Source organism: Passer domesticus, chromosome 15, assembly GCF_036417665.1.
Source record: "Passer domesticus isolate bPasDom1 chromosome 15, bPasDom1.hap1, whole genome shotgun sequence".
In the NCBI taxonomy this organism is placed as follows: Eukaryota; Metazoa; Chordata; class Aves; order Passeriformes; family Passeridae; genus Passer; species Passer domesticus.
Genome location: NC_087488.1, coordinates 11,920,334 through 11,943,925, shown reverse-complemented (window position 1 = coordinate 11,943,925; position 23,592 = coordinate 11,920,334). Strand labels below are relative to the sequence as shown.

Genomic DNA, 23,592 nt, shown 5'->3' with positions numbered 1-23,592 from the left:
TCCATCGAGCATCTGCCAATGCTCAGTCAGCTAATAGCAAGGCCAGTTCCACGACCAAAACCAGCCTTGTTTTTATAGAATCACAGAATGGTTTGGGACCTTAAATATCATCTTGTTTCACCCTGTTGTGGGTGACACCTTCCACTATCCCAGGCTGTTCCAAGCCCTGTCCAACTTGGCCTTGGGCACCTCCAGGGATGGGACAACCACAGTTGATCTGGGTCAGGGCCTCGGCACCCTTATAGGGAAGTCTGAGCCCTGACAGCCAATATACATTTCTTCCCTTTAAGTTTAAAAGCATTCACTTTGTCCTAGCTCTGTCTGCCTATGTAAAAAGTTGCCTCTTTTGCACAAGCCTCCTTTATAAGCCACTTTTATTACGATGGGAAAGCACACTCGGGGTCTCACAGCGTGGCCTAATAAAATCCATTACTGGGAGTAATCGTATCCCATGGGGAAAATGAGGGAAAAACAGTATTCACAGCCCTTCTCGGTCCCCAGGTCACCTGTCCCCTCACAGCCACCCCCTCATGGCGCAGGGGGGTTCTGCGCTGTGACTCCTGCCCAGCTCCCGGCATGAAACGGGGAGAAAGGGGGCGTGGAGACCGGACCGGGGGAAGGGGTTCATCCCCGGAGAAGGGGCTCATCCCCGGGGACCATCCCGCAGGAGGGAGCGGGTGCGGCAGCCCTGCCCGCGGCCGGCGAAGGGCCGTGAGGAGAGCGCGGGGGGGCCGGAGATGGCGCCTTGCCGCGGCGGGTAATGGCGGCGGCGCTGAGGGAAGGGGAGGGGACAGGCCGTGAGGGCAGCGGCCGCCCTGCGCCATCGCCCCCCGCCGGCTGCGGGAGGGAGAGAGGGAGGGATGGGAAGGGAAAGGAAAAGAAAGGCGCCGCTTCCGCCACGGCGGGGCGGGCCCGGGCGGAGAGCGGCGGCGCGGCGGGGCTGGCAAGGGTAGGGGCGGTGAGGGCCGCGGCCCGGCGGGATGGGGGTGGCTGTCTCCATGTCTCCCTCAGGAAAAGCCTGGTGGAGCCGGGGTGGAAAGCAGGGTTTCCCCCTGGGTACCAGCTATCCGCGTTAGCGGGGCCCCTGTCAGAGGCAGCAGGGCCATGCGGGGGCAGTGATGCCATCGCTGCGGGGCTGCGAAGTCCCCCCCAGTCAGGGGTGCGGGTTTGCACTGAAATTAACTTAACCGTGGGTATTTCAACTTATGGAAAGGATTCGGTCTTTTTGTAGCTCGTGGCGCTTGTTTTTAATCCAATGTTGTCATACTGTTGTTGTCGTTTTGTTCTTTTTCGGAAGCGATGGAAGCGAGTCCCATCGTGACGTCCAAGCAGCGAGAGGAGGTGGTGCACGGCGTGCCGACGGAGGTGGTGTGCACGGCCTTCTCCAACTCGGTCCTCGTGGTGGTCACTCAGTACGGCAAGATGGGGACCATCGTCTACGTGGACCCCAACACCATCGGCGACAACGTGGGCAGGCCCTCGCTCACCACGAAGGTGCTGCTGGGCAAGGATGAGGTGAGGTGAGAGCGGATGCGAAGTGCAGAGGCAGCAAGGATAAGGGGGAAATGTGGTAGGTGGGGCTGTGCGAGTTGCCAGGGAGTTGATGAATCACAGCAGTTAAGCAGTGTTTGAATAGTGATAAGATTAATTTTAAAATGAGGAAAGAGGGGCTCATCAGAAAAGTATGTGTGCTCGTCTGCTCTTGGACATAAAAGTTTAACTAAGCGTGAGTGGTTTGCCGATCTGTTGTTTTGTGTCCTGCAGGATATGGATTGCTTCTGCATGTTTATGGAAAGTTTGATAAAGTTCTGTTGATTTAAGGGTTGCAAGATTAAATATGCAGCCATTGATAACCTTTTTGGGTTTCTGTTCCAGTGAGTTTGTTTTCTTTTTCAGATCTATTTTCCCACCCCCATCCTCCCCCGTCTATGCCAGCCCCATGGTGAACTTTAGTTGCCCACTCCCAAGTGTGCCTGCCAGCACCTTCCCTTGATAAAGTTTAATTTGTTTTGCTTCAACAAAATGAGGTTTTTATCGACCATTTCACAAAGCTAGAGAGAAAGCAGAAGCAAATGTGTTTCGTAAAGCATCAACTGGTAAAACATTAAAACAGAAAGTTACAGAGCTACAAGATTATGAGGCTTTCCACCAGGGTTGAAGAATTCATGAATATGAATCACATATTACTTGCTACCTTTAACTAGACAAGCTATAGCAGCACAAGTTCCTGATTCTATCCATGACTTCCCCTTGTGGAGTTCTTTCTCTTGAGCAATAGCCTTCCCTTTTTGGGAGATATTTTGCTTTCTCTGCTTTGATATCTGCAAATGATGACCACCTCCACCCCCAAGCTTATTTTGGGTTTTATTTGGAGATGGGAAGTGCTATGTTTACTTTGTTCATTCTGTTTTTAAATACTTCTAACTAACTGATCTAAAGTTCAAGAAAAGACTTTCACTAGTTTGCTGCTTTCCTGCTTGTCACTGCTAACATCCTTCTCTGGGATGTTGCACACTTCCAAACAGCAGCTAAAATCAAGCAAACTCATCCTTCCAACAGCTACACAGCTATGGGTGTAAATAAACCCTAGACAAGCTGGGTGGTTCCAAGCTGTGCTGGATGAGGTTGAGACTGGGCATGAGACAACACCTCTTCACCAAGAGTGTGGTCAGAACTGGAACAGGCTTTAGGTGGTTGATGCTCTGAGCCTGTCAGTGTTTAAGAGCCATTTGGACACTCCCCTGTGTTAACCTGGTCAGCTCTGAGTTGTTCAGGCAGTTGGGCTAGATGTCATCGTAGGTGCCTTCCAAGTGAAATAGTCAATGCTGTTCTGCTCTATTCTTGTTAAAGAAACCTCATGGAAAAGGTTATATCCCTTTTTTTGCCTCCTTCAGCCTCACTACTTATTTCTGCTTTTCATTATTCTATTAAAATAAAAAGCAACATGTCTGTAACACCAGGCATACAAAAACTGTGTATATAACACCATTTGGGGATCTCTAGGAATTACAAAAATAACAGCTTTTTTCCAGAGCTTGTCAGTGGAACATCCCCTCTTCAGAAGAAATTTTTAAACAAAAAAACTGTACTTGCAAACTTCTTTAGAAACCTGGCTGTGAAGGAAATAAAGGCATTTGGATCCACAGCATTTCATATAATTTAACACTGGTGCCATAGTTTAGGTGGGAGGATTATGGAAGGAAGGATTCTCTGTACTGAGTTTCCAAGTTTCCCAGACAGTGTTGAACTCAATTCAAGTAGTTTCAGGGTGGTGTGGGTGGCTGGCACACTCATGGGACCAAACTCTTCCCTTTTGAGCTGGTTGAGAAAGTGCTTTCTGAAGTTCCCTGTCCCATGGCTTCCCTTTGCTGACCATGTTGGAACTCCTCAGTGGGAGTCCAGGATCAACAGGTTCTCCACGTCAGTGCAGGACTCTTCCTCTCCTAACTCCTGCAGGAGGGCTCTCCCATCTGTAGGAGTGTACATCTGTATCCCTTTGCTTTTCAGCCCCTCGTTCATGTTTGTGCCAAAAACCTGGTGGCATTCGTGTCGCAGGAAGCTGGGAACAAACCCGTTCTCCTCGCCATGGCTTTGAAGGACAAAACCATGGAAGGAATACAGGCTCTACGAGAAGTGATCCGAAGTTGCCAAGTGTGGTGAAGTTGTGCCATCTGGATTCAAGGAAATGATCTTGAGCCCATGACTCATCACCACCTATTTAAAAGGACTAGAAATGAAAATGATGGAATGTCTTTGTGGTGGTTTTGGACGTCCTGAGGAATTTCATGAATTTTTCTCTACTGTGTAGAACATTTGTGGGTTTTATTACTGGGACAGGTTTGCAAGTCCATATAGACAGTGGTGAGACGAGAGCAATTGTCTCAACATAGAAGTGCTACTTTTATCATGGTGGGTGGGTCATTTTTTTGGGAAAGGGCTCAGCTCTGCACATGTGTCCTGAGCAGCAGCAGATGCCAAGCTCTGTAGCTGTGCCATACCGCAAAGGGGGAACACCCAGAACACCCAGTGCAGAGGGAATAAAAGGAACATTGTCCAATCAAATTTTACCTGTTTTCTTTTTTTGCTCTGTGAGAATCACTTCAATTGAAATACAAGCCTTGGTAAGAAATCAACAGTTGTATAATGGGAAAGGTTTTCTTGCCTTTTTTTAGGAAATGATTCCTAGGTGGCTGCTTTTGTCCTTATGTCCATTCCTTTCTGGATGTAGTCTGAATTCATTTTCTACTTTCACTCTGATTTTAAAGAGAGGCAGATCGTGACGCTCTGCAAATTTCATGAAAGCTGATGTTAGGGTGGAAGACAGGAACCCAAAAGAGTTGTAAGAAATAATCTCTGCCAATGGATTACGTGGTACCAACGCATCGGAGAAACAGAACATCCATAGGCTGATCACCTGCAATGAGCATCTGTCTTAGGAGACATGGGGACAGATGGTTTGAGGGGTTACACAGGGGTGTTTCTGCCAATTCATTTACAAAAAGTGTCAGATTATCTTGTTTTGAGGAGTTACACAGGGTTGTTTCTGCCAATTCATTTACAAAAAGTGTCAGATTATGTTGCATGAGCTGATGCAAAGATTAGTAGCCAAACTTTTGCCTTTTGCTTGGAAAGCACATTTGTTTTTACTTCTTGTAACAAACAGCAACAAGTAGTAAATTTTTAAGTGAGCTGTTACACACTTTTGTCACTTATGAACTTGACAGCCCGGACAGAGGCCAGGTCTTGGATTGTGGGCAGGGAGGAATTGTGCTAGAACCAATTGGTGCAGCAGAATTAACACTGAGTCTGTGCCTGCCCCATCATGGTGATCCAGCTGCCAGGTCATTCTGCTGCTAAAAAATCCCCTAGAAGTAGAAAAGCAGAAAATGGATTTTGAAAGGACTCTTTTCTCTGAAGTAAGAGTTATTTACAGCATTTAAAGGGATTATGAGAAATGAAAGTCTTTTTTAAAAATACAGTCAAACACTGCAGGCTTCCAGCTGCCCTTGACAAGAAATTTCATCTAAAAATAATTTTCTAAACTGTGCTTCCAAGAATCAAAGATTCGCATCTGTCAGAGCTATAAATTTTTCCTCTTTTACACTTCTCTTTTTTTTTTTTTTTTTTTTTTTTTTTTTTTTTGTCTAGGAAGGCTGAGAGAGACATGTGGAATTAGTTATTGTCAATCTTGGTTTGCTAGTAGGGATTCTCTCCTGACAGAACTGAGGCTCTTACTGTGTCCATAGTTCCAGCAGGTTGAGGAGAACATGCATGAATCAGCAAATTGGATGGAAATTGCATTTTCACTGTGGCAATACAGTGGCATACCACTGCTGTGCCCTAAAGAGCTGTGTGTTTACTACCTAAAAGCCAAGCACAAGTTAAGCACCTTCATTTCCTGGCTGTGTATGTGCCACCTGGTCTGCACAGGGTGGTGGGTGAGGAAAGGATGTGGAAACCTCTGTGATTTGATGCTTGGAGCCCGGACAGACTTACCTTGCTGCCTTTCCATGTGCGATAAATTAGAGCACGAGCAATTGGTCCTTCGACTTTGCTCCTCTCCGCTGCACAATAAACCAAGGGGAAGGCCTGCTCAAACAACAGGCACAAGGTGCCACCAGCTGCCTGCCTTTTAGTCGTCGCTCTCCTCTAGGCAGGGATTAATTCCCAGTTGCTGGGAAAGCTGCCTTTGCCACCCAGGCAGAGCTCTTGCCCTCGGCCGCAGGACGTGTGCTGGGCGGGGGGCAGCGGCGTCGGGCCGCACCGCGGCTTTCCATCCGTGTTTGCTTTCCGGGCGTGGGTGCCGAGCACGGCGGACTGGAAAGGTAAGTTGGGTAGCTTTTCTGCGGGAGACAAAGCCCGACCTGCTGCTCCAGCTCCCGCGGGGCCCGGGGCGCAGGGAGGGCGCTGGCAGGGTGAGCCGGGCACAGCGAGGCGGTGCTGTAAGGTAAGCGGGGCCGGCCGGGCCCGGGCCACAGCAAGGCCCGTGGGGGGCTGGCAGGGACAGTGGGACACTGGTGGGAAAAGCGGGGTGCTGGTGGGACAGGGGAGCAGCGAGGGCGAGTGGGGTGCTGCCAGGCCCAAGGGGAGCGGGGCACTGGCGAGAACCGGGGAGCAGCGAGGGTAAGCGGGGCAGCGGCAGGGCCCGCGGCCAGCGGGCGGGCAGGGCCGGGACGGTGTCCGGAGGAGGAGTCTCCAGCCGTGCAGGTGGAGCAGGGCACGGGGGATGCAGAGCCCGGTGCACGGCAGCCGGACTCCCTCCCGGAGCAGCCCCAAAGGGTGAGTGGGGCCCTGGGGGGTGTACAGCAGCTGGGGGAAACCCCACAAAGCAGGGTTGGCCCAGCCAGTGGGTCTGAGCACCTGTGGGAGCCGCTGGGAGGGCAGAGCCTGCTCTGAGAGCCCTGTGCCTGCGTCATGCACTCCTCCAGATGGGCTTCGGAGAGGGCTCGCTGCTGCCCTGCCGCGATTTGTAGCTGTGTGCTGCCGGTCCTTCCCCCTGAGTGGCCTGATGGTGGTGTGGAGAGGCTGGTCCCGTAAATAACCCGAGTGTCCTGGCTTTGTCTGACAGCAGTCCGGAGGAAAGGCATGCCTCCTGCTCTGGTGGGGCTAAACCTGGATGCTCCCTTCCCCAGGATGTGGGTCAGGGATCTCAGAGGTGCTGCTGGGGGCTGCGAGGTTTCACCTTTCCCTGCTGACTTGCTTCACCCCACGGGGGGCTGCCACTGAAGTGGGAATTTGTCCTGGGTGCTGCAGGACACAGGGAGGGACGTGAGCTGGGACTCTGGGCTCTGGCAGCCGGCAGATGGAGGGGAATCCCTGGCAAGGTGAAAAGCCCCATTTGCAGGTGGTCTGCCTGAATACAAGCTTCACTGCTCAGTTTATCTTTTCAGTTCTCACTTAGCATCTCTAATATCCCAGGGAGTGTGCGTAACAGGTAGGCACTGTATGGCACGTACCTGCAAGGTGTCTGAAAACAGACAGATTGGATATGGCTCAGTCCCATGGAGGAGCTGAATTTTGCAGCTGGTGTTATTCCCGGTGTCTCGTTGCTGCCTTTGTTTTGAAAGCAAATGGCTCTCTAACTGCATTGAATTGCCTGACTACCTTGCACGGCCGGGATCTAATTACCTGTGGAGCTGGGAGCCCTGTCTCTGAACGGCACCGAGGCTTTTGCTTTTAATGACTTGTTCTGCAATGTTCAGAGTGTGACAATGTCGGGGAGGCTGCCAGGACTGGCTGTTGGTGCCACCGTGCTCACACCGCGATGGCTGGGAAAGTTAATAGGAGATGGGATGTCTTGGGACAAGCATCTGTGGCACAGCACTGCGTTGAAAACAGAATAAATGGATCTAGTGAAGAGCACAGCTCTCTGCCGTGTCTTGGGGAGTAGGCTGGATCACTAGAAAAGTGGCTAGAAAAACACAGCTAGAAAGAGTGAGCTTTCATCCTGCTCTGTCATGATGCTCTGACGGAGGCAAAGCATGACCAAATCCAGCTATTTAGCCCCAGCCAGCATCAGGGCAGCCCCAGAAGGAGTGAGGAGTGATTTGGGATCTGGGCACGGCCGGACTCTCATCTCCTTCCCGGTGCCATCTCCGTCCTCCTGTTAATGTTTACACGGCAGGTCCGGCAGCATCCAAGTCTGTCCAAAGACCAGCTCCCGCCCCGGCTTTCCCGGGATCCTTTTTCCTGCTGCCAGGGCAGGGCCACAGGACGGTGGCAGGGGGAAGAGCGCGGCTCCCTGCTGCCTGTGTAACACTACCGGCCCCGCTGCTGTCCCGCAGCAGCTCCAGCCCCGCTCCCAGCGCGCAGCTCCTCCGGGCTGAGCTGCTGGGGCCTCGCCAGCTGCCCGGGCATCTCCGCTTACAGCACTGCTGCCAGGCGGAGCCGGGGAAAGGTATTTTTAGGGCTGTTGATCTGACACCAGCTGAGTTTGCTCTCCGGTGAGGTTGGGGTTCGGTGAGAGGGCAGAACAGGGAGCCGCAGGGTCAGCTCTTGCTTTGGTTTGTTTAATTGGACCAAGGTCATTCCCTGCCACTCTTATCTGTGGCAGATATTTTTATGCTCCTCTCCAGTTCATGCTTACAGTTTTACCACAGGTGATAGTTACCCAGCAGCTAAAATACTTGTTTATTAACAGTGCACTGAGAAGCGTCTATATTGTTAGAGTTCAGCTTGCAGGTTGTTGGGTTTTTAAACCACTATTGTTATACTTGGGAAAAAGCAGCTTTCCATAGATTAACAGAAAGAAAACCCAAACATGGCAGTTTATGCATCTGTTGGCCTTGAGATATGAAGCTGCCCTATAAATAATTGCTTATTATTAGGTTGGTCCTTGCTGTCTGTAACCACAGGGTACACGATGTCCGTATGCCCAGCCACCCTCTGCACCAGGAATGCTCAGTGCCTTGGGGCAGCCAGCTTTGAGGAACACACACCGAGCAGGGAGATGCCAGAGCACTCCTGCATCCCCCAGGGCAGCAGCTCTGCCTCTGCCATGGCAGGCTTGCTCCCTTGTGCTTAATTTGGGTGCAGGAGGGACTGCTGGCTGTCCTTCAGGTCTTGGGGTTGGCACTGCTGGCACACTGACACCCCCACAATCCCAAAATAGCTGGGTGAAGAATGTGGGTGACACTAAATGTCTGGTTTCTTGGGCATCCCCAGGCTTTGCCCCCAGCAGGCCACACATTATGAAAGGAGCTAAATTTGGGGAGGACCTGGTGTTTTCTGGGCTCCCAAGGAAGATGACACGAGTGTCCTGATGGCTTGTTGGTAAGGGACTCTTTATTATCCTGGATGAGGGACTGGTTTAACCCTTAAGTCTCTGGTTTCTGATTAAAAGATGCATAGATCATTCCCTTTCAAGTGGGAGTGATTCCTGAGAAAGCAAGGAGCAAAGCTGGGAAGGAGAAGTGTGTCTTTTGGGAGACATGGGAACTGCACAGACCTCAGGAAAAAGAGGGTCTGCTTCTGAAGGATATTTGCATTTTCTTTTTGGGAGAAGTAAACACAGTCATGGCAAAGGGGCTGGTTTGGGTGAAGGACACCCTGGAAAAACCCTGGGGAGGAGATAAACCTCACAGGAGGTTTGTACATGCTGTGTGGGCTGGGAAATCTGCTGGGACCTTCCCTGTCCTGCACCACTCCCCTTCCCTCTCCCTCCCTGCAGATGAGTAATGCCACACGTGCTGTGCCCTCTCCCGTGGCACCTGGCACGCCAGGGCCTGGCACAGCAGCCAGGCTGGCCTCAGCCCCGCCATTCTCAGCTGTTGCCCTGCTTACGGCTGCCCACAACAACTCCCAGGAGAGCCAGCAGCTTTTCCTGACCACGACAGCAGCACAGGCCATCTCTGGCATCTTCGTGTGGTCAGCACTCATCGTCACCTTCCACCAGGTATGGGCTGCAGCACACGTGGGGCTCAGCACAGGGGTTCACATGAGAGCAAAACTATCGATTGCCCCCAAGTCCCTTGCAAATCACTCAGCTCTGGGTAAGTATTTCTTCCTGTTGCTGCCCAGAGGAGATATCCCTGCTGTCAGGAGCCTGGTGCTGGCAGCTCGTAAGGATGGACTTTGCCCACACTCTCCCCAGGTGGTTGCCAGAGCCAGGAGAGGCTGCAGGGCATTGGCACTGCCCAGAGGCAACACCCAGTGGGGCACTTGGGGTGTTTGGGGTGCCCAGCAGCAGCTGCCTTGAGGGATACCCCGAGTGGGCATGGTTTAGGGGGTTGTGCAGGTCCATGCTGCTGAAGGCAGCCCTGGGGCAAGTGGCTGTCTCCAAGCACAGGGATGGGGCTGCACAGGGGAGGGCACATTCCTCACACAGCCCAGGGAAAGAACCTGATTTCCACATTTTTTCGTGCAAGGGATGGGCTCAGGGACTGGGATGGAGCCTGTTGTGTGTGTTCACTGTGATGGGTCTGTGGTGGAAAGCTGGCAGAGCTCTCACCCCAGAGAGGAAGGTTAACACAGCACCCCCGTGCCTTGGGGGCACCTCTAGTTCCCATCTTGACTGTGGCAGCCACAACTCTGCATGCTGGGCACTTTGCAGATCTACACACACCTGAGGAATTACACCATCCCCAAGGAGCAGCGCTACATCATCCGCATCCTCTTCATCGTGCCCGTCTATGCCTTCGACTCCTGGCTCAGCCTCCTCCTCCTCGGCAGCCACCAGTACTACGTCTACTTCGACTCGGTGCGGGACTGCTACGAAGGTGAGCACAGCATCTGCTCAGCAGGGAGGCTGAAGGCAAAGCAGGGCTCTCATCCTGCTCACCTGTCTCTGGAGCATCTTGCGTTGCAATCTCCATTGCTTCGCTTCCCACTCTCCCTTCCTCCATGAAGAAGGTTTCCCCTTCTCTGTCAGCAGCAGGGAGGGGATGCCTCACAAACAAACATGAGCTGCTGCCTTTCAGACACAGGCTTGGAAGGACCCCAGCACCACATCCCTGGAAAAGAGGTTTTCTGGCTGCCTGTGTGGTAGAAGTGCAGCTTCTCTAAAACACGAGGCAGACGTACCCAAGAAATTGAGGAGTTGGGGTGTGTTGAAGTGCAAGGGAAACTTGGCAGGATTAAGGCTGTTTTTCTACCTTGGTCCTCTCTTCTTCAGGAACTAAGCTGTGTGGGCATTTGCATTACTTCAGGTTTGGTGTATATGAAAAATAAGTGGTGAGGATGTCCAAGAAAACTTTCAAGACCTGCAGCTTGCTGGCCACCAGCCATTTGTGCTGCCCCTTAGTAATTCTGAAGTACTTCCATGCAGATGGTCCCTGGATAGACTGTGTATGCCCAGAGGAGCTGCTGTGTCTGTAATGAACTCTGTGCACATAGTGCAATGTGTCTGACTCCACTTGGAAGTCAGATAGATTTGACCTGCTGCTCCTCTCACTGGGCTCTCACCCACCACCATCCCAAATCTTGATGCAGTGCCAGGTTGGATGAGGAAACACCTGAGCAGGAAGGAATGCGAGATGAAACAACCCCCTCCAGGACTTCCATCAGTCCTGCTGATCATGTCTGCCCTTGCCTTGGCAGCTTTTGTGATTTACAGCTTCCTGAGCCTGTGCTTCGAGTACCTCGGAGGGGAGAGCACCATCATGACAGAGATCCGAGGGAAGCCCATTGCGTAAGTGCCAGCATCCTGGGGGTTCCTCCTCCACCCACTTTTCCCACCCAGCACCCCCAATGGCATCCCCTTGCCTTCTGCCTCCAGGTCCAGCTGCTTTTACGGGACCTGCTGCCTTCAGGGTATGTCCTACTCCATCGGGTTCCTGCGCTTCTGCAAGCAGGTGGGTACCCCATGGGGAGCATTGACTCCACTTCCCTCAGATGAGGGCTCTCGGGGGGCAGGTTCCTTCCCCACTGCCCTGCCCTGCCAAGGGGGCTTAGCTTCATTATTCACTTAAGATGCTGGATTTGGAGGCTTTTTTCCTCTGAGGGAGGCAGGTCACCAGCTTGCTGGCACCTGGCCAGCAGCAAGGCTGCTCGCTGTCCTTGCTTCTGACTCACTGCTGAGTCAGGGTCTCCTCCCACTGCAGAGCTCAGATTGCCATCTCTGTCCAGTCCCAAGTTAGCCTGGATGCTGTCTCACTCTCCAGCACTGCACTGTGGGCTGAATCCTGTCACCTGTTTGTCCCCAAGCCCTCTGGTCCCCCACCTTGGACTAGCTATGCTTCCTTTTGAGAGCTGCCTTCTGGAAGCCCCACTCCCTCACATCTGTAGACCTTGTGCTGGTTCATATTTCACCCCGGAGCACTGCTCTGTCCTCTGTGTGTGTCCCTGGAGCAGAGGGGTGGGATGTCCTGCTGCCCATGGCACACCATGTCTCTCCCCTGTGCAGGCCACGCTGCAGTTCTGCATTGTGAAACCCCTCATGGCAATTGTCACCATCATCCTGCAGGCGTTCGGCAAGTACCACGATGGAGACTTCAAGTGAGGATGCTGGGTGGGGCTGGGGGGGTGAAAGGGAGAGGATGGATCCCTGCTCCATCACCAGTGTGTCCTGCCAGTCTCCCCAGGAAGCTGCTCCATGGACAGTGAGAGCATTGTGAGCTTGAAGTGCCAGGGAACAGAAACTCACTGCCCCTAAACAATAAAGGGACAAAACTCCTGTGAGCCATAATAAATAAAATAATAAATAATAAAAAAATGAGGTCCCACCAGCAGAGGAGAAGCTGTTACCTCTGCCCTCCTCCCCCTCCTGGGCTGTGTTCTCCCCCACAGCAAAGCTATGCACCCTCCCCTTCCCCATTTGATCTCTCTTTGCCCCCAGCTGCACTTGCTTTGCTCCCCACAGCCCAGGGCAGCAGCTCTCCCTCTCTCTCTCTCTGCCTGCAGTGTCCACAGTGGATACCTCTACATCACCATCATCTACAACTTCTCCGTCAGCCTGGCCCTTTATGCCCTTTTCCTCTTCTACTTTGCCACCATGGACCTGCTGCGCCCTTTTGAGCCAGTCCTCAAGTTCATCACTATCAAGGCCGTCATCTTCCTCTCCTTCTGGCAAGGTTGGTCCCACCATGGACACCCCGTGCTTCTCCTCTCATAGCCCCACCTGGATCCAGGGTGGAGGAGCAGAACTAATCCCTCTCCCTCCCCCCACATAGGGACACTGCTGGCAATCCTGGAGAAATGTGGGGTGATCCCTGAAGTTCAGATCATCGATGGGAAGGAGGTGGGAGCTGGGACAGTGGCTGCTGGCTACCAGAACTTCATCATCTGCATTGAAATGTTCTTTGCTTCCATTGCCCTGCGCTACGCATTCACCTGCCACGTGTACAGGGAGAAGAAAGAAAACTCAACAGGTAACTCTTCCTCACTTCTTCCTTTCTTCAATGACTAAGGAAAGAGGAAACCTCCCTTATTTTATTAGTATCCCATTACCAACGGGATGCTAAAAGCTACAAGAGGAATTTCTTTATCCTGTACTCCATGCATTTCTTCTCCCTCTTCCCTCATGACACCCACAAGCTAAAACAAGGGGGCAGATAAGGAGACCTTGGTGTGGCTGGGTAGGATTAGGGGATGGTGATGTTACCCACATGCTCTTGGAGAAGATCTATCCTTTGGAACATGGAGCTGGGATTGCCTTCCTTCTCCTTGGAACCGCAAGCTGACGTGGCCCACAATGAGCCCCTGATCTTCAGTTTCTAAGGGGAAGTGTCTTGGATCACTTTGGGCTCATTGTCTGCTGTCCCATCACCCTCCTGCTCTCCCTGTTTTGCAGCAAACCTCGCCCCGATGCAGAGCATCTCAAGTGGGCTGAAGGAGACCATCAGCCCCCAGGACATTGTGCAGGATGCCATCCACAACTTCTCTCCTGCATACCAGCAGTACACCCAGCAGTCAATGCAGGAGGCAGAGCGCAAACCACCAGGGGAGAACGGGCATGTGGCCTCCAAGATAGATGGACAGAGCAGCAGGAAGAGCAAAAACATTGAAAAGAGAATGCTAATCCTGTCAGATGAGGAGCTGTAGGAGGTATCAGAAGAGACACTGACACTGAAGAGGTTGTAATCCATGCAGAGGGCAGGTGTCTTGAGGCTGAGACAACCTGGCTAATCAGAATACTGAGAATCCAGGAACTCTATCCAAAAAGCCAGTCTCTTAAAGAGAAGATGCAATAACCCAGAAAAGGTTAAGTGAAATAGTGCCAGCTCCTGCTGTCATGGATGAAGCTGTGTTGGACCCTGTGTTGCAGCCTGGGCTTTGCTGCCCCACTGCTGCTGTCTCTCTGCCAGCCCTGTGCCAATGCTGGGGGATGCCAGGCAGGGAGGGGAGCTGGAGTGCAGGACAGACCAGCCGCCCTCGCCCTACTCTTACCTCCAAGCAGTGCTGAGGCCTGAGAGAAATGCTTTTCTCAGCACAGTTCTGCTCTAATTTCTCCCAATTTGAGTAAAAAATGATCTCCAAGGGCTCCGTGGAGAAAACCAGCCCAGGAAGGTGACTTCGCTTCACCTCAAAACCCGGTAAAGGTTGAACGACGTCATTCCTTATTTTTACATCTTTCTCCCTCTCCTTCTCACAGCAAGCTTATAGAGATGTGCAAAAGACCTTTACCATGGAGAAAGAGTAAGTCATCCTCTTCTCCCTCCAGATGTGGATGCAGCTGTCCAAGTAACTCCCCCGGGAGTGTGGCAGGACCTCACTGGGACTAACCAGAGGTCTGCAGCTGCATTTCTGAGAGCTGCTGGTGACAGAAGTGCTTGTTTATGTCTAAACCAGCTTATCTATGAACGGATCAGAAGTTAAAAGGGATTCCAGCTTCCTTATCAGAATCTTTATTAGGGAACCAGACTGTGACTGGTGGTGGTAGGAATTCACTTAGTGGGAACTGTCTGTTCCTCCTAACCCTTCACTATTCCCCATCCCTGGGTTTTGCCTGACCTGTGGGAAGGCAAGCAGGAGCCGAGCCCAGGTGGGTGACCATGGTGAGGATAGAGAGGTACTGAGGGATGTTGCCACGTGGGGCAAGACCACAGGCAAGGGAAGACTGTGTATGGAGGGATGCTCTTCGTATCAGTGATGGCGAGCTCATATCCTTCTGTTAAGACTTCTTCTCCTTTCTTCCCCATTTCTTAGTCTAATTTCTATTCTTCTGTTAATGAGATGATCCCTGGGAATGAACTTAGGCACTGGTTGGGCTGTTGTCTGGGATGGTAGCTAGCTAGTGGAAGGGTGAGGGCAAATCTATAGCCTCAGATTTGCAGTCATGTGGCAAACAAACCAATGGATAAGGCTTGGAGCCCTTTTAAACACAACTCATAGAATTTGGATCTTTTTTTCCCCTGCTCTTAAGCTGCAAAATGTAAATCACAACACAAATTTTTTTTTTTTTCTAATAAACAGCATTTTCTTGCACAGAGCAAGCAAGCATTTTCACTGAGCTCAGCAAGCAAAGCCCACGATCTGCCTGTTCCTGCTATAATGCTGATGCTCTTAAGCTTAACGTCCTCCCTGCCCCTCAATGCTGGCCCAGCAGAAATACCTGCACACGCAGCATCCTGCACATTTTGGCATTCCTACAGGATTTGTGCTCATCTTTTTCACTCCACAAAGAACGTGCGTGTCTCTCGCTTCCTCTCCTTGCACAGCACCTCTTCCACCCCTCACCTAAGCTGGGGATGCAGTGCTTCAGAGGTGCTGGATCTGGTTTAGCTAAGCTAAGCCCAGACTCCAGCACCAACAAGACGAGCTCTGTTTATTATTATTATTGGAGAAATCTTAGCATGCTATAGCCCAGACTCCACATGAGCAACCTATAGCTCAGCCAGTCGTGCAAGTCCCTCTGGTTGGACGGAGCGCTGCTCATACCTGCTCAGCCGGTGAGACTGCTGCCACTTTTCCTGCAGGAAGGTCCATAAACAAGAGCCAGATGCTGTGCACATCCAGGCATTCATCCAGGATCCTGCACATCCTGGGAGCAAGACTGTCCTGCATAGAAAGTGCAGCCTCAGTACTCGGGGACAAGGCTGCTTGGCTTTGTAATGCAGCCAGAACAGAAGCAGGGACATCTCAGCTGAACATCTTGGTCTTCACCCCTCTGGGAGAGGACAGCCACAGCTGCAGGAACAGAGGCTGCTCTGGCTCCTGGGGCGAGGACAGACTGCAAAGGTGATGATGGCACATCTGCTGGCGTGCTCGCAGCCGCCGAGATAAAGACTTGCACAAGAACACAGCAAGAACCGTGGTTGTACTTCATTGCACAAATGATCGACTCCGCTGCATAATGGGCTGCCTCCATTGCTCTGCCAGCAGGTGCAATTCCCAATGCAGACAATAACATTTGCCTATTTATGTCAAGCCCTGATTACTGTATTATATGTAAAACAGATCTTTCTTGCAAGCCAAACAAGGGGGGGAAGAAAAAAAAAAAAGTCAGCTGTGACTCATGCAAGTCAGCAGTGTGATACCAGCCTGAAGGAGCCGTGCTGGGCTGGACACCAGCTGGCTGCCGCGACGGCAACAGCAGGCACCCTCCCTGCTCCAGCCGGCGAGAGCTGGGCCTCCTGCTCGTCCTTCTTCTTGGAGAGGGGAGAGAGGCAAGAGCTGATGGCTCAGGCTGGGCGCTGTCACAGCCCTCAAACCCTTAGGCTGTCAAAAGGCATCCATGGGGAACAGAAATGCCAGTGCTGATGTTGGCTGGACGCGGTCTCCTCTGCTAACGCGTCTCCTCCACCTCCTCAACAAGGACACGGGAAAGCTGGCGGTGAGCACACGGGTGACCTACACAGGAGCCTGCTGTGCCTGGAGCCACGCCAGCAGGCAGCCCGGGAGGAACAGGCGTCTCTCACTGCCAGCAGCAGGCTCCAGTGGTCGGCAGATTTGTTTTCCCGTTGTCGCTTTGTCCTCGGGCTTTCCCCAAGGACAAGGCTGAGCTGCAGCTATTGGATCTCCTGGTGTTTTTGGGCTTGGATCAGGCAGGTTTACACCCCACTCATGTCAGGGATGGTCATCACAGGCACACTCTGCCACTACACCTGCAGGAGCTCAAGCTGACCTCCCTAAAAGCAGAGGGGAAGGAAGGCAGCCACTGGCACCACAGCAGAGGCAGCTCTCATGCATGGCTGCTCGCTGCACAGCACCCAGTCAGAGACAGACACTTCTTTTTTTGGGTGCTAGCACTCACCAAGTGCCTGGGCACAGCTGCTGGCAGGCACCAGACTGCCAGACCTCTGCCAGAGAGCAGGATTTGTGCTTTCACCACCTTGTTCAGAGACCTTCTATGCTCCTCCCCTATGCATGGTGAACGTTGAGCTTTCTTTCACTTATGAACCTTCACCTGGCCCATTCCTGATGCCCCTTTCCTCTGAACTAATGTTCCTCCATTCCTTCAACAGTCACAACTGGCCCATCTCCCTGTCCCCTCTGTTGTCACCAGCTCCTTGCTGCAGTGACTCCAGGCAGGAGCCAAAGCAGCTGATGATGCTTTTTTTGCTCAGCACAGAGACTGCCATCACCCTCAGGCTTCAGCCACGTGCCTGCTCAGCCAAGCCTGCCTGGCCCCAGCTAATGACCATCCATTACCTGCTGACACACAAAGCCTTTCAGCCCTGCTCCTCTTCACTTTGCCCTACCTCTTAATTCCAGCTTTGGCCAACACACCCATCTGTCTCCAACCTGCTGCCTCAACACAGGCCAAGTGTTTTACCCCCTTCAGCTGTTCCCTCAAGAAACTCTCCCCTTTGAAATAGGGAATTAAAGCCAACACAACCCATGAAAGCTCACTGGCAAAAGGTACCACCTTTTCAAAGGCCCCAGTAGGGAAAAGCAAAAAGATGAAGTATTGATGTAAGGGAGTTAAAGCAGTTTATTCACAAGCAGTCACACAGGGAAACCATGAAGGGATATTCCACAACCTGAAGGAAGAGAGAGGAGTGTCTCTCTCCAGCACTTCCAGACAGGTCACAGTGTCTCTAAGCCACAAGTGGCTTTGCTCAGCATCACAACTACAGGCAGGTGCCTGCTGAGCTGTCAGTCCTGCTTGTGATAACACAGACACCCCCTGATTGTGCAGAGCCCCTGGGTCAGGAACAGACACACGCGGTCTGAGCACGGCATCGACCTGACAAACAGCTCGGACAACAGCTATCCCTGGAGCACATTCCAAGTGTCCCAGGAAAGCACCACAGCAAGGCTGAGATGGGCTGCAGGAGGTTGGGTCAGATGATTGCAAAAGCCCAAGCTGCCATCCCACTCGCCTCAGCCCAGCCTGCCTCCAAAAAACACCTCGGTCACCGCAGCGCCACGGCCAGCCGGGTGCTGCACTGGGGACAGCCAGCAAAAAAACCCGAAGAAAACACTCCCCTGAAGATCAATTCAGGCTCCAAAACGCTGACCATAGACCAGGGCAAGTCTGAAACCAGAAAATGCTTTATTGGAAAGGTACAAAAAAACCAGTCACTGCAGCTAAATTTACAGCAATAAATTACGTTGTGGCTGTCAAGAGAAGTAATGGACACATACACAGGGCTATTCGCCTTACAAACAGGAATCCACATTGCTTGGTATATCAATAATTTATTTTATAATAAAAAAGCAGCACAAAAATAAATATTGAAATGAAATTACTGAGTAACCACAGAGGATAGAATGAGCTGGTGATAAAAAACAACTTAAAACAGAAGACCTCTATCATTAAAAAAATGAAAGCAAGTATCCACCATCTACAGAAACACCCCAGCAGACTGAAATACAGACGAAGGAAAACAAATCCACATTACAAAAGTTTTTCAGTTTTGTTTTGTTTCTTTTTTTTTCCGCTTTTTTTTTTCTTTTTTTCCTTTTTTTTTTTTAAATAAAAACAATCATGACAATGAAGTTTAAATGATTCGAGAGAGAAAAAACTGCCACCTTCTCCTCCTCCCCGGGTCTGAGCCATTCTGTGGCGCAGCTCGCCTCCGCCCCGGCGCAGTGCCAGCGCCTCGTCCCTCCCGCTGTCCCGGAGCTGCCGTGGCACCCAGGTCTCTGCACTTTGTGGTCTCCTCCTGGCAGATGTAGAGCTGGGCAGGAGCAGAGATGCTGCCTTGTTTCAAAGGGATCTGGAGCTGCCCTGGAGGGAAAGGTTCCCCACTCCCAACAGAGAGCACAGCAAAGTCTACGAGAACAGAGGTGTCCCTTCCCGACGCCTTCGTCTTCTCCTGCCTCCCACCCAGCCCTCGCTTCCCACGTCACACTGCGGATGGGGAGCAACCAAAGAAAGGCCAGGCCCAGGGGAGAGGATCCCAGCACCCAAAAATCAGATCCCCCACTCCTCCTCAGCGGGGTTGGGGGGACAAACTAAGAGGGGCAGAGAAGGGAGCCCCGGCATCCAAAGCACTGCAGCAGAGACAGGCGGGAGGCGCGGCTGTGCGTCCCACGCCGCCAGCGCCCCACGCTCGCCCTGGGCGTCAGGCTGGCAAGTGCAGGACGGAGAGAAAAAAAACAAACAAAACAAAACAAAAATAAAATAAAACACAACAGAAACAAACCGAACCCCAGAGGAATGCAACGCGACAACCCCAAGCTGGAGGGCCCTCCAGGGAGGAGGGTGGAGGAGCTGGGTCTCCAACGCGATCAACAGCTTTCGGGTCATTCCTCCCTCCACGTTACCTTGCAATTCTGATCCCTCTGTGGAAGTTTAGCCAGGACATTTCATTCTCCTCCAGGTCACCACCCAGGGAGCCCTGGACTGGCAATTTCTTTTAATAAAGATTTACAGTATCAAACTTGGAAAAAAAATTATTTTTTTTCTTTTTTACGAAAAATCTGTACGATAAAATGTATATAATTATATATTTATATATATATTTCTCTCTCTTTAAATATTTCCACGTGGTCCTTATGGATATCCAATATGGATTACCTACCATGGCTATGGTATCAACAGCTTTAACAACACCCAGGCCTCTTGTTCTTTATCGAGTGACCAGAGATTTAAGTGCCTACCAGCACTAAACTAGCAATCACTTGGACAAGCCTTTGGCACCCTTCCAAGAACTGGAAAAAAAAGAAATACTTGGCCACAAGGGAAGTGCCACATAAAGATATGTTTCTCAACTCATTCCAACAGCAAGAAGACCCCAGGAACAAAGTTCAACCTCTGTCCCCTTCAGTGAGACAGGTCTGATTTCCCCGGAGGGGTGTCAAGGGCAGCCAGAGGGTGTTCCTATCTAGCCAGGAATGTTATGGAGCTCTGGAGCTGTTTTAAAGACTGGAAGCATTTGGGCATTTTCAAGTCAACTGGCCTTTTTCATTAAAGTTTTCACTTAAAGCCCCAACAGTGCCAGGAGTCTCCATTTTGCCTGTTTTTGGAGGCACCTGTAAGGTCTGGGAAAGTGTCCAATGTCTGTGAGCTGGAGAACATGAGAGGACCAGGAAATGACCGTAACATCTTTCTCTTCCTCAGCTTCTGCTGTGGGAGTCAATAACTGGTACTGATACACAGGACATCGATCTGCCTGTTTGGAGATAGGGAGGGAATGGAGGAGAAATGAGGTAACACTAAGTGCCATCCAAACTCTACGTGTTGGAAAATCACTTGAAGGAAACTCCCTGCTCCCCTCCAAAACACGTGGATCTGGCAGGGGGAACGAGCCTTCAGGAAGCGTTTCACTGACACCCTTTCTGGCTCAGTAAAGTCACGGATGTCGATGTTGGGGACTGAATGAGAACCAAGTCTGAGGTTTCTTCTTTTCATTAACCTATTTCACAATGGATCCTCCTGGGAAATCCAGAGACTCCGATGACAAGGTGAAAAAAAAAAAAAGCAAGCTAACAACTTCTTCCAAAGACAAGTAGGGCTTCACTAAATTTCTACCAACTTACTGCTATTCAAGGCAAGACAAAGCCTCAAACAACAAATTATACTGGGTGTCAGATGCCAGTTCACTGTCCTCTTTCCAACAATGGTAGCACTTGATTATTCTCTTTCAGTCCAAGCCACTTATGAATTCTCCGTGATCTTTGTTCCAGAGCCCAAATTCTCTAAGCTCTTCTCCTCATCTTAAAACCTCAGTAATCTCATTCTTTTCTCACCTGCATAACAACAGGCATCGTCCATTCCGTAAGTCTCTAACCTGCCCTACAAAACACACAGTCCCTTTCCTTTCCTACTTCAAGAAGAAAAAAAAACAACAACAAAACACACAAACACCAACATAGCTATTTTTTTTTTTTTACAGTGACCTGGAAACATTCATTGTTTCATCACTGCTGCGTGACAGCAGATTCTCTCCTTTCAGCTTCCCAAATCCTGCCCACTGCCAAGCCAGAAATCCCTCTCCCAAACCACTGCTCAGAGCCAAACAAACGACTTCTCGATCCCAATTCTTCTGTCCCCTACACGCACATTGATTTTCCATCCTGCCCTCATTGTAACTCACCCACTTGCAAGAGAAAGCATCAAGTTTCAGGGTCACATTCACACAGGTTGTCTGAACACTGAGGGTTGTTCACTGTACTCTTTGGATCCCAAATTCAGCATCAGATGTGCTATGGAGAGGGAAAGACTCTTCCAAGCTCCCATCTGACCTACCCACAGCCCTTCTCTGACCACCAAGGACTGATGATGAGCACAGCTCTCCAGCTAAGAATGCTCATTGCTAACATACCAATGCTTTCGTCAAGGAGGAGACTCTAAACTTCTCTCCTCCTGGCTGAATGCTATTGCCCTCTAGTTACACTTCAGTGCTTTAAAAACATCCTTCTGAAATCCTCTGCACAAACCCCTTCTCGTAGTGCTGATCCCAGCAGAACTGTCCCACCTTCTCTCACAGCCAATTCTGCCTCCGCCAGTAATACATGCAGCAGTTTTCCTCCTCATCTCCTCTTCTCCTCCTTACCAAACTGCTCTTCACAGCATTTACTGTGCCTCCCTCCCTTCAGCTTCAGGTAACCCAGGAAAAAAAAAAAGCTGCTACTTCAAGACTGTGGATCATTTGGAAGAAATAAACTGCATAAATATACCCAATTCACAGGCACACCTTTGGGAAGGAGCTATCAGGAAACTTGGGCTTGGAATAAAGGAGGCTGCAATGTAGTTTTTTTACAGGCCACACAGGTAATGGGGCATATTAAAATATGTAAAATATATATTTTTCCATATTTTAACAGCATGGATTGAAAACAAAAGGTTATTCTTAATGGGTGTGGTCAGACCCAAGCACTTATCTCCATCATCCTCCCACTCCCATCCACTGTTAGCAGGATGAAATCAAACCCAAAAAGCCTACATTCCTGCCCTCATAGTATCAGATGGAAGTGGGGAAGGTAGGGGAGACCCTTCTTACAAGGAGTAGGAGGCCACTAAAGGAAACTCTTTTTCCCATACATTCATCTCACACGATGATTTCTACGGTCCATATGTTCCTGGCTCTTGAGCATCATTCACGAAGACTCCGGAGGCTCCTCAGGTATCTTCTCCCAGCTGGAAAGCTGCCCAAGCTGAGAGGGGTTTGTGGAGGCAGAGGGAAGGAGGAAGCAGATCTTGCAATTTGTACTGCATACAGAGCTCAAATCCTGGACACGAGAGGTTGATGGAGCCACTGAGTCCAGACAGAAGCAGCCAGTTAAGTTCCCTTTGTAGGAACCCTTTGGGTTTGTTTGTATTTCTCTTTTCTTTTTTTATATTCTTCTGTTTTTTGCACTTTTGGAAGAGACTTCTTAAAATGCCAATTCTTGACGTGACCAAGGACTCCGGAACAATGCATAAGAGCCTTATCCCCTCCCCTCTGAAAGGCTGCTAGTTCCCCCCACCGAGGGCACTAGGAGGCTGCTGAAAAGGGCACAGAACTGGATGAGATTTCAGCTGATTTCACGATGGTGATGACACTGGTGGTGGCAACTTTGGTCGGGGTAATAGGCCCTCGCGCCACAGTACGAGCAAAGGTCTGGAGTGCTTCGTACTTGGAGCGCAAGGCATCCAGCTCTAGCTTCATGCTGCTGTTTTCTCTGGCCAGCTTCTCCACCTCTTGCTGCAGCTCAACCCGCTGCCTCTCGAGCTCCTCTTTCTGAGTCACACGCTTGATGCGGCAGCTGGCAGCGTAGCCCCGGTTCTTCAGCGTGCGCCTCCGCTGCTTCAGACGGATGACCTCCTCTTTGGTGAGACCCCTCAGGTGCTGGTTCAGCTCCCGTACGGACATTGACACGAGTTCATCATCACTCAGCACTGGGGCATTCTCTCCTGACTCCTCCTTTACCTGCAAATACCAACAGCACAGGGGTAGCAGCAACCCGACGTGAGCGGATGCTCTGGGCAGCAGAAGGAGAAAAGGACAGCCCTCAGCAACGTGACATTCCTACATGGAAAATACTCCTGATGTGCTGTGGAGACCACAAACTCCACTAAAACATCTGGGTTAAACATGGCAGAGATCTGAGCACTGCAGTTGTCTGAGTTTGGGTTAGCCTCTTAGGTCAGAGGAAGCAGTGATCTTTATATACCCAATGTGAACCCAACAGCACGATTTTCAAGAGGATAAATGTGAAGTCAGCTGAAGCCTTTTTATGTGAAGTCCTTTGTCAGGACCTGGAATTCATAATGAATGCTAAAGATGACACCTTATCCCAGCATTATGCTGGGACACCAGTGCAGTATCCCAAAAGCAGAATAGCTACTTCTGTGCAGGGCTCAATTCAGCATTTTGTGGTTTTTTGTTGAAGATTGCTCATTTGAGTCGTGAACAAAACCAACCATGCTTGGCTTCAAGGACAGCCTGATTTGGTTTTGCTAGGGCACAGCATTTAGTAACTGAAGTTACATGGAAAAACCACCAAGGCTTTGCCCTTTCCTCAAGCACATTTGCCACCACCATTATTTTCAGAATCACAAAATTGTTTAGGCTGAAAAACACCTTCAATATCACTGAACACAGGACTTTTAAGACACCATCCTTTTGTCTTTTCAGAGACTGCAGGAGATATGGAACGAAAAGCCAAAACACTAGAAAGAGATTTCAACCACGCATGAACAGCCCAGGCACAGAGCACCATCAAGCTGGTATGTCTGAGGCATTTACTGTCTCATGGATCTGGGAGACACCAGCTGAACAAGCCCCTTCCCCAGTGCCGACCAGTCCTGAGAGTAAAAGTAGTTCATTGCCAAGACTGGGA

General features: G+C 50.8%; 3 protein-coding genes and 1 long non-coding RNA gene across 10 annotated transcripts in view; 2 read left to right on the top strand and 2 right to left on the bottom strand.

Moving 5' to 3' along the window:
* The first annotated feature begins 595 nt into the window (after positions 1–595).
* PSMG3 (proteasome assembly chaperone 3) lies at positions 596–4,062 on the top strand. Of its 4 annotated transcripts, none has more exons than XM_064390545.1 (3): positions 596–757; positions 1,298–1,520; positions 3,508–4,062. In XM_064390545.1, exons 2-3 carry the CDS (start codon positions 1,300–1,302, stop codon positions 3,593–3,595), a joined length of 309 nt encoding a protein of 102 aa, XP_064246615.1. In that variant the 5' UTR covers positions 596–757; positions 1,298–1,299; the 3' UTR covers positions 3,596–4,062. The 4 variants fall into 4 exon arrangements, with proteins under 4 accessions (XP_064246615.1, XP_064246614.1, XP_064246616.1 ...); XM_064390544.1 differs by having other exon boundaries at positions 603–757; positions 1,298–1,515; XM_064390546.1 differs by lacking the exon at positions 596–757 and adding an exon at positions 826–949 and having other exon boundaries at positions 1,298–1,515.
* Positions 4,063–4,124: 62 nt separating this feature from the next.
* Positions 4,125–5,820, bottom strand: LOC135281561 (uncharacterized). The gene is made up of 2 exons (XR_010348162.1): positions 5,497–5,820; positions 4,125–4,865 (listed from the first exon to the last, which is right to left on the bottom strand). It is a non-coding gene; the product is annotated as an uncharacterized LOC135281561 (long non-coding RNA).
* Positions 5,821–9,169: 3,349 nt separating this feature from the next.
* TMEM184A (transmembrane protein 184A) lies at positions 9,170–18,176 on the top strand. The gene is made up of 8 exons (XM_064390543.1): positions 9,170–9,394; positions 10,052–10,217; positions 11,038–11,128; positions 11,216–11,291; positions 11,843–11,934; positions 12,340–12,509; positions 12,609–12,806; positions 13,229–18,176. Exons 1-8 carry the CDS (start codon positions 9,170–9,172, stop codon positions 13,477–13,479), a joined length of 1,269 nt encoding a protein of 422 aa, XP_064246613.1. The 3' UTR covers positions 13,480–18,176.
* Positions 17,857–23,592, bottom strand: part of MAFK (MAF bZIP transcription factor K) — a 14,157-nt gene continuing 8,421 nt past the window's right edge. For all 4 annotated transcript variants that reach the window (XM_064390552.1, XM_064390551.1, XM_064390549.1 and 1 more), the window contains exon 3: positions 17,857–22,679. In XM_064390552.1, the coding sequence (XP_064246622.1) occupies positions 22,245–22,679 (435 nt within the window). In that variant the 3' untranslated portion in view covers positions 17,857–22,244. The remainder of the gene's footprint in view (positions 22,680–23,592) is intronic.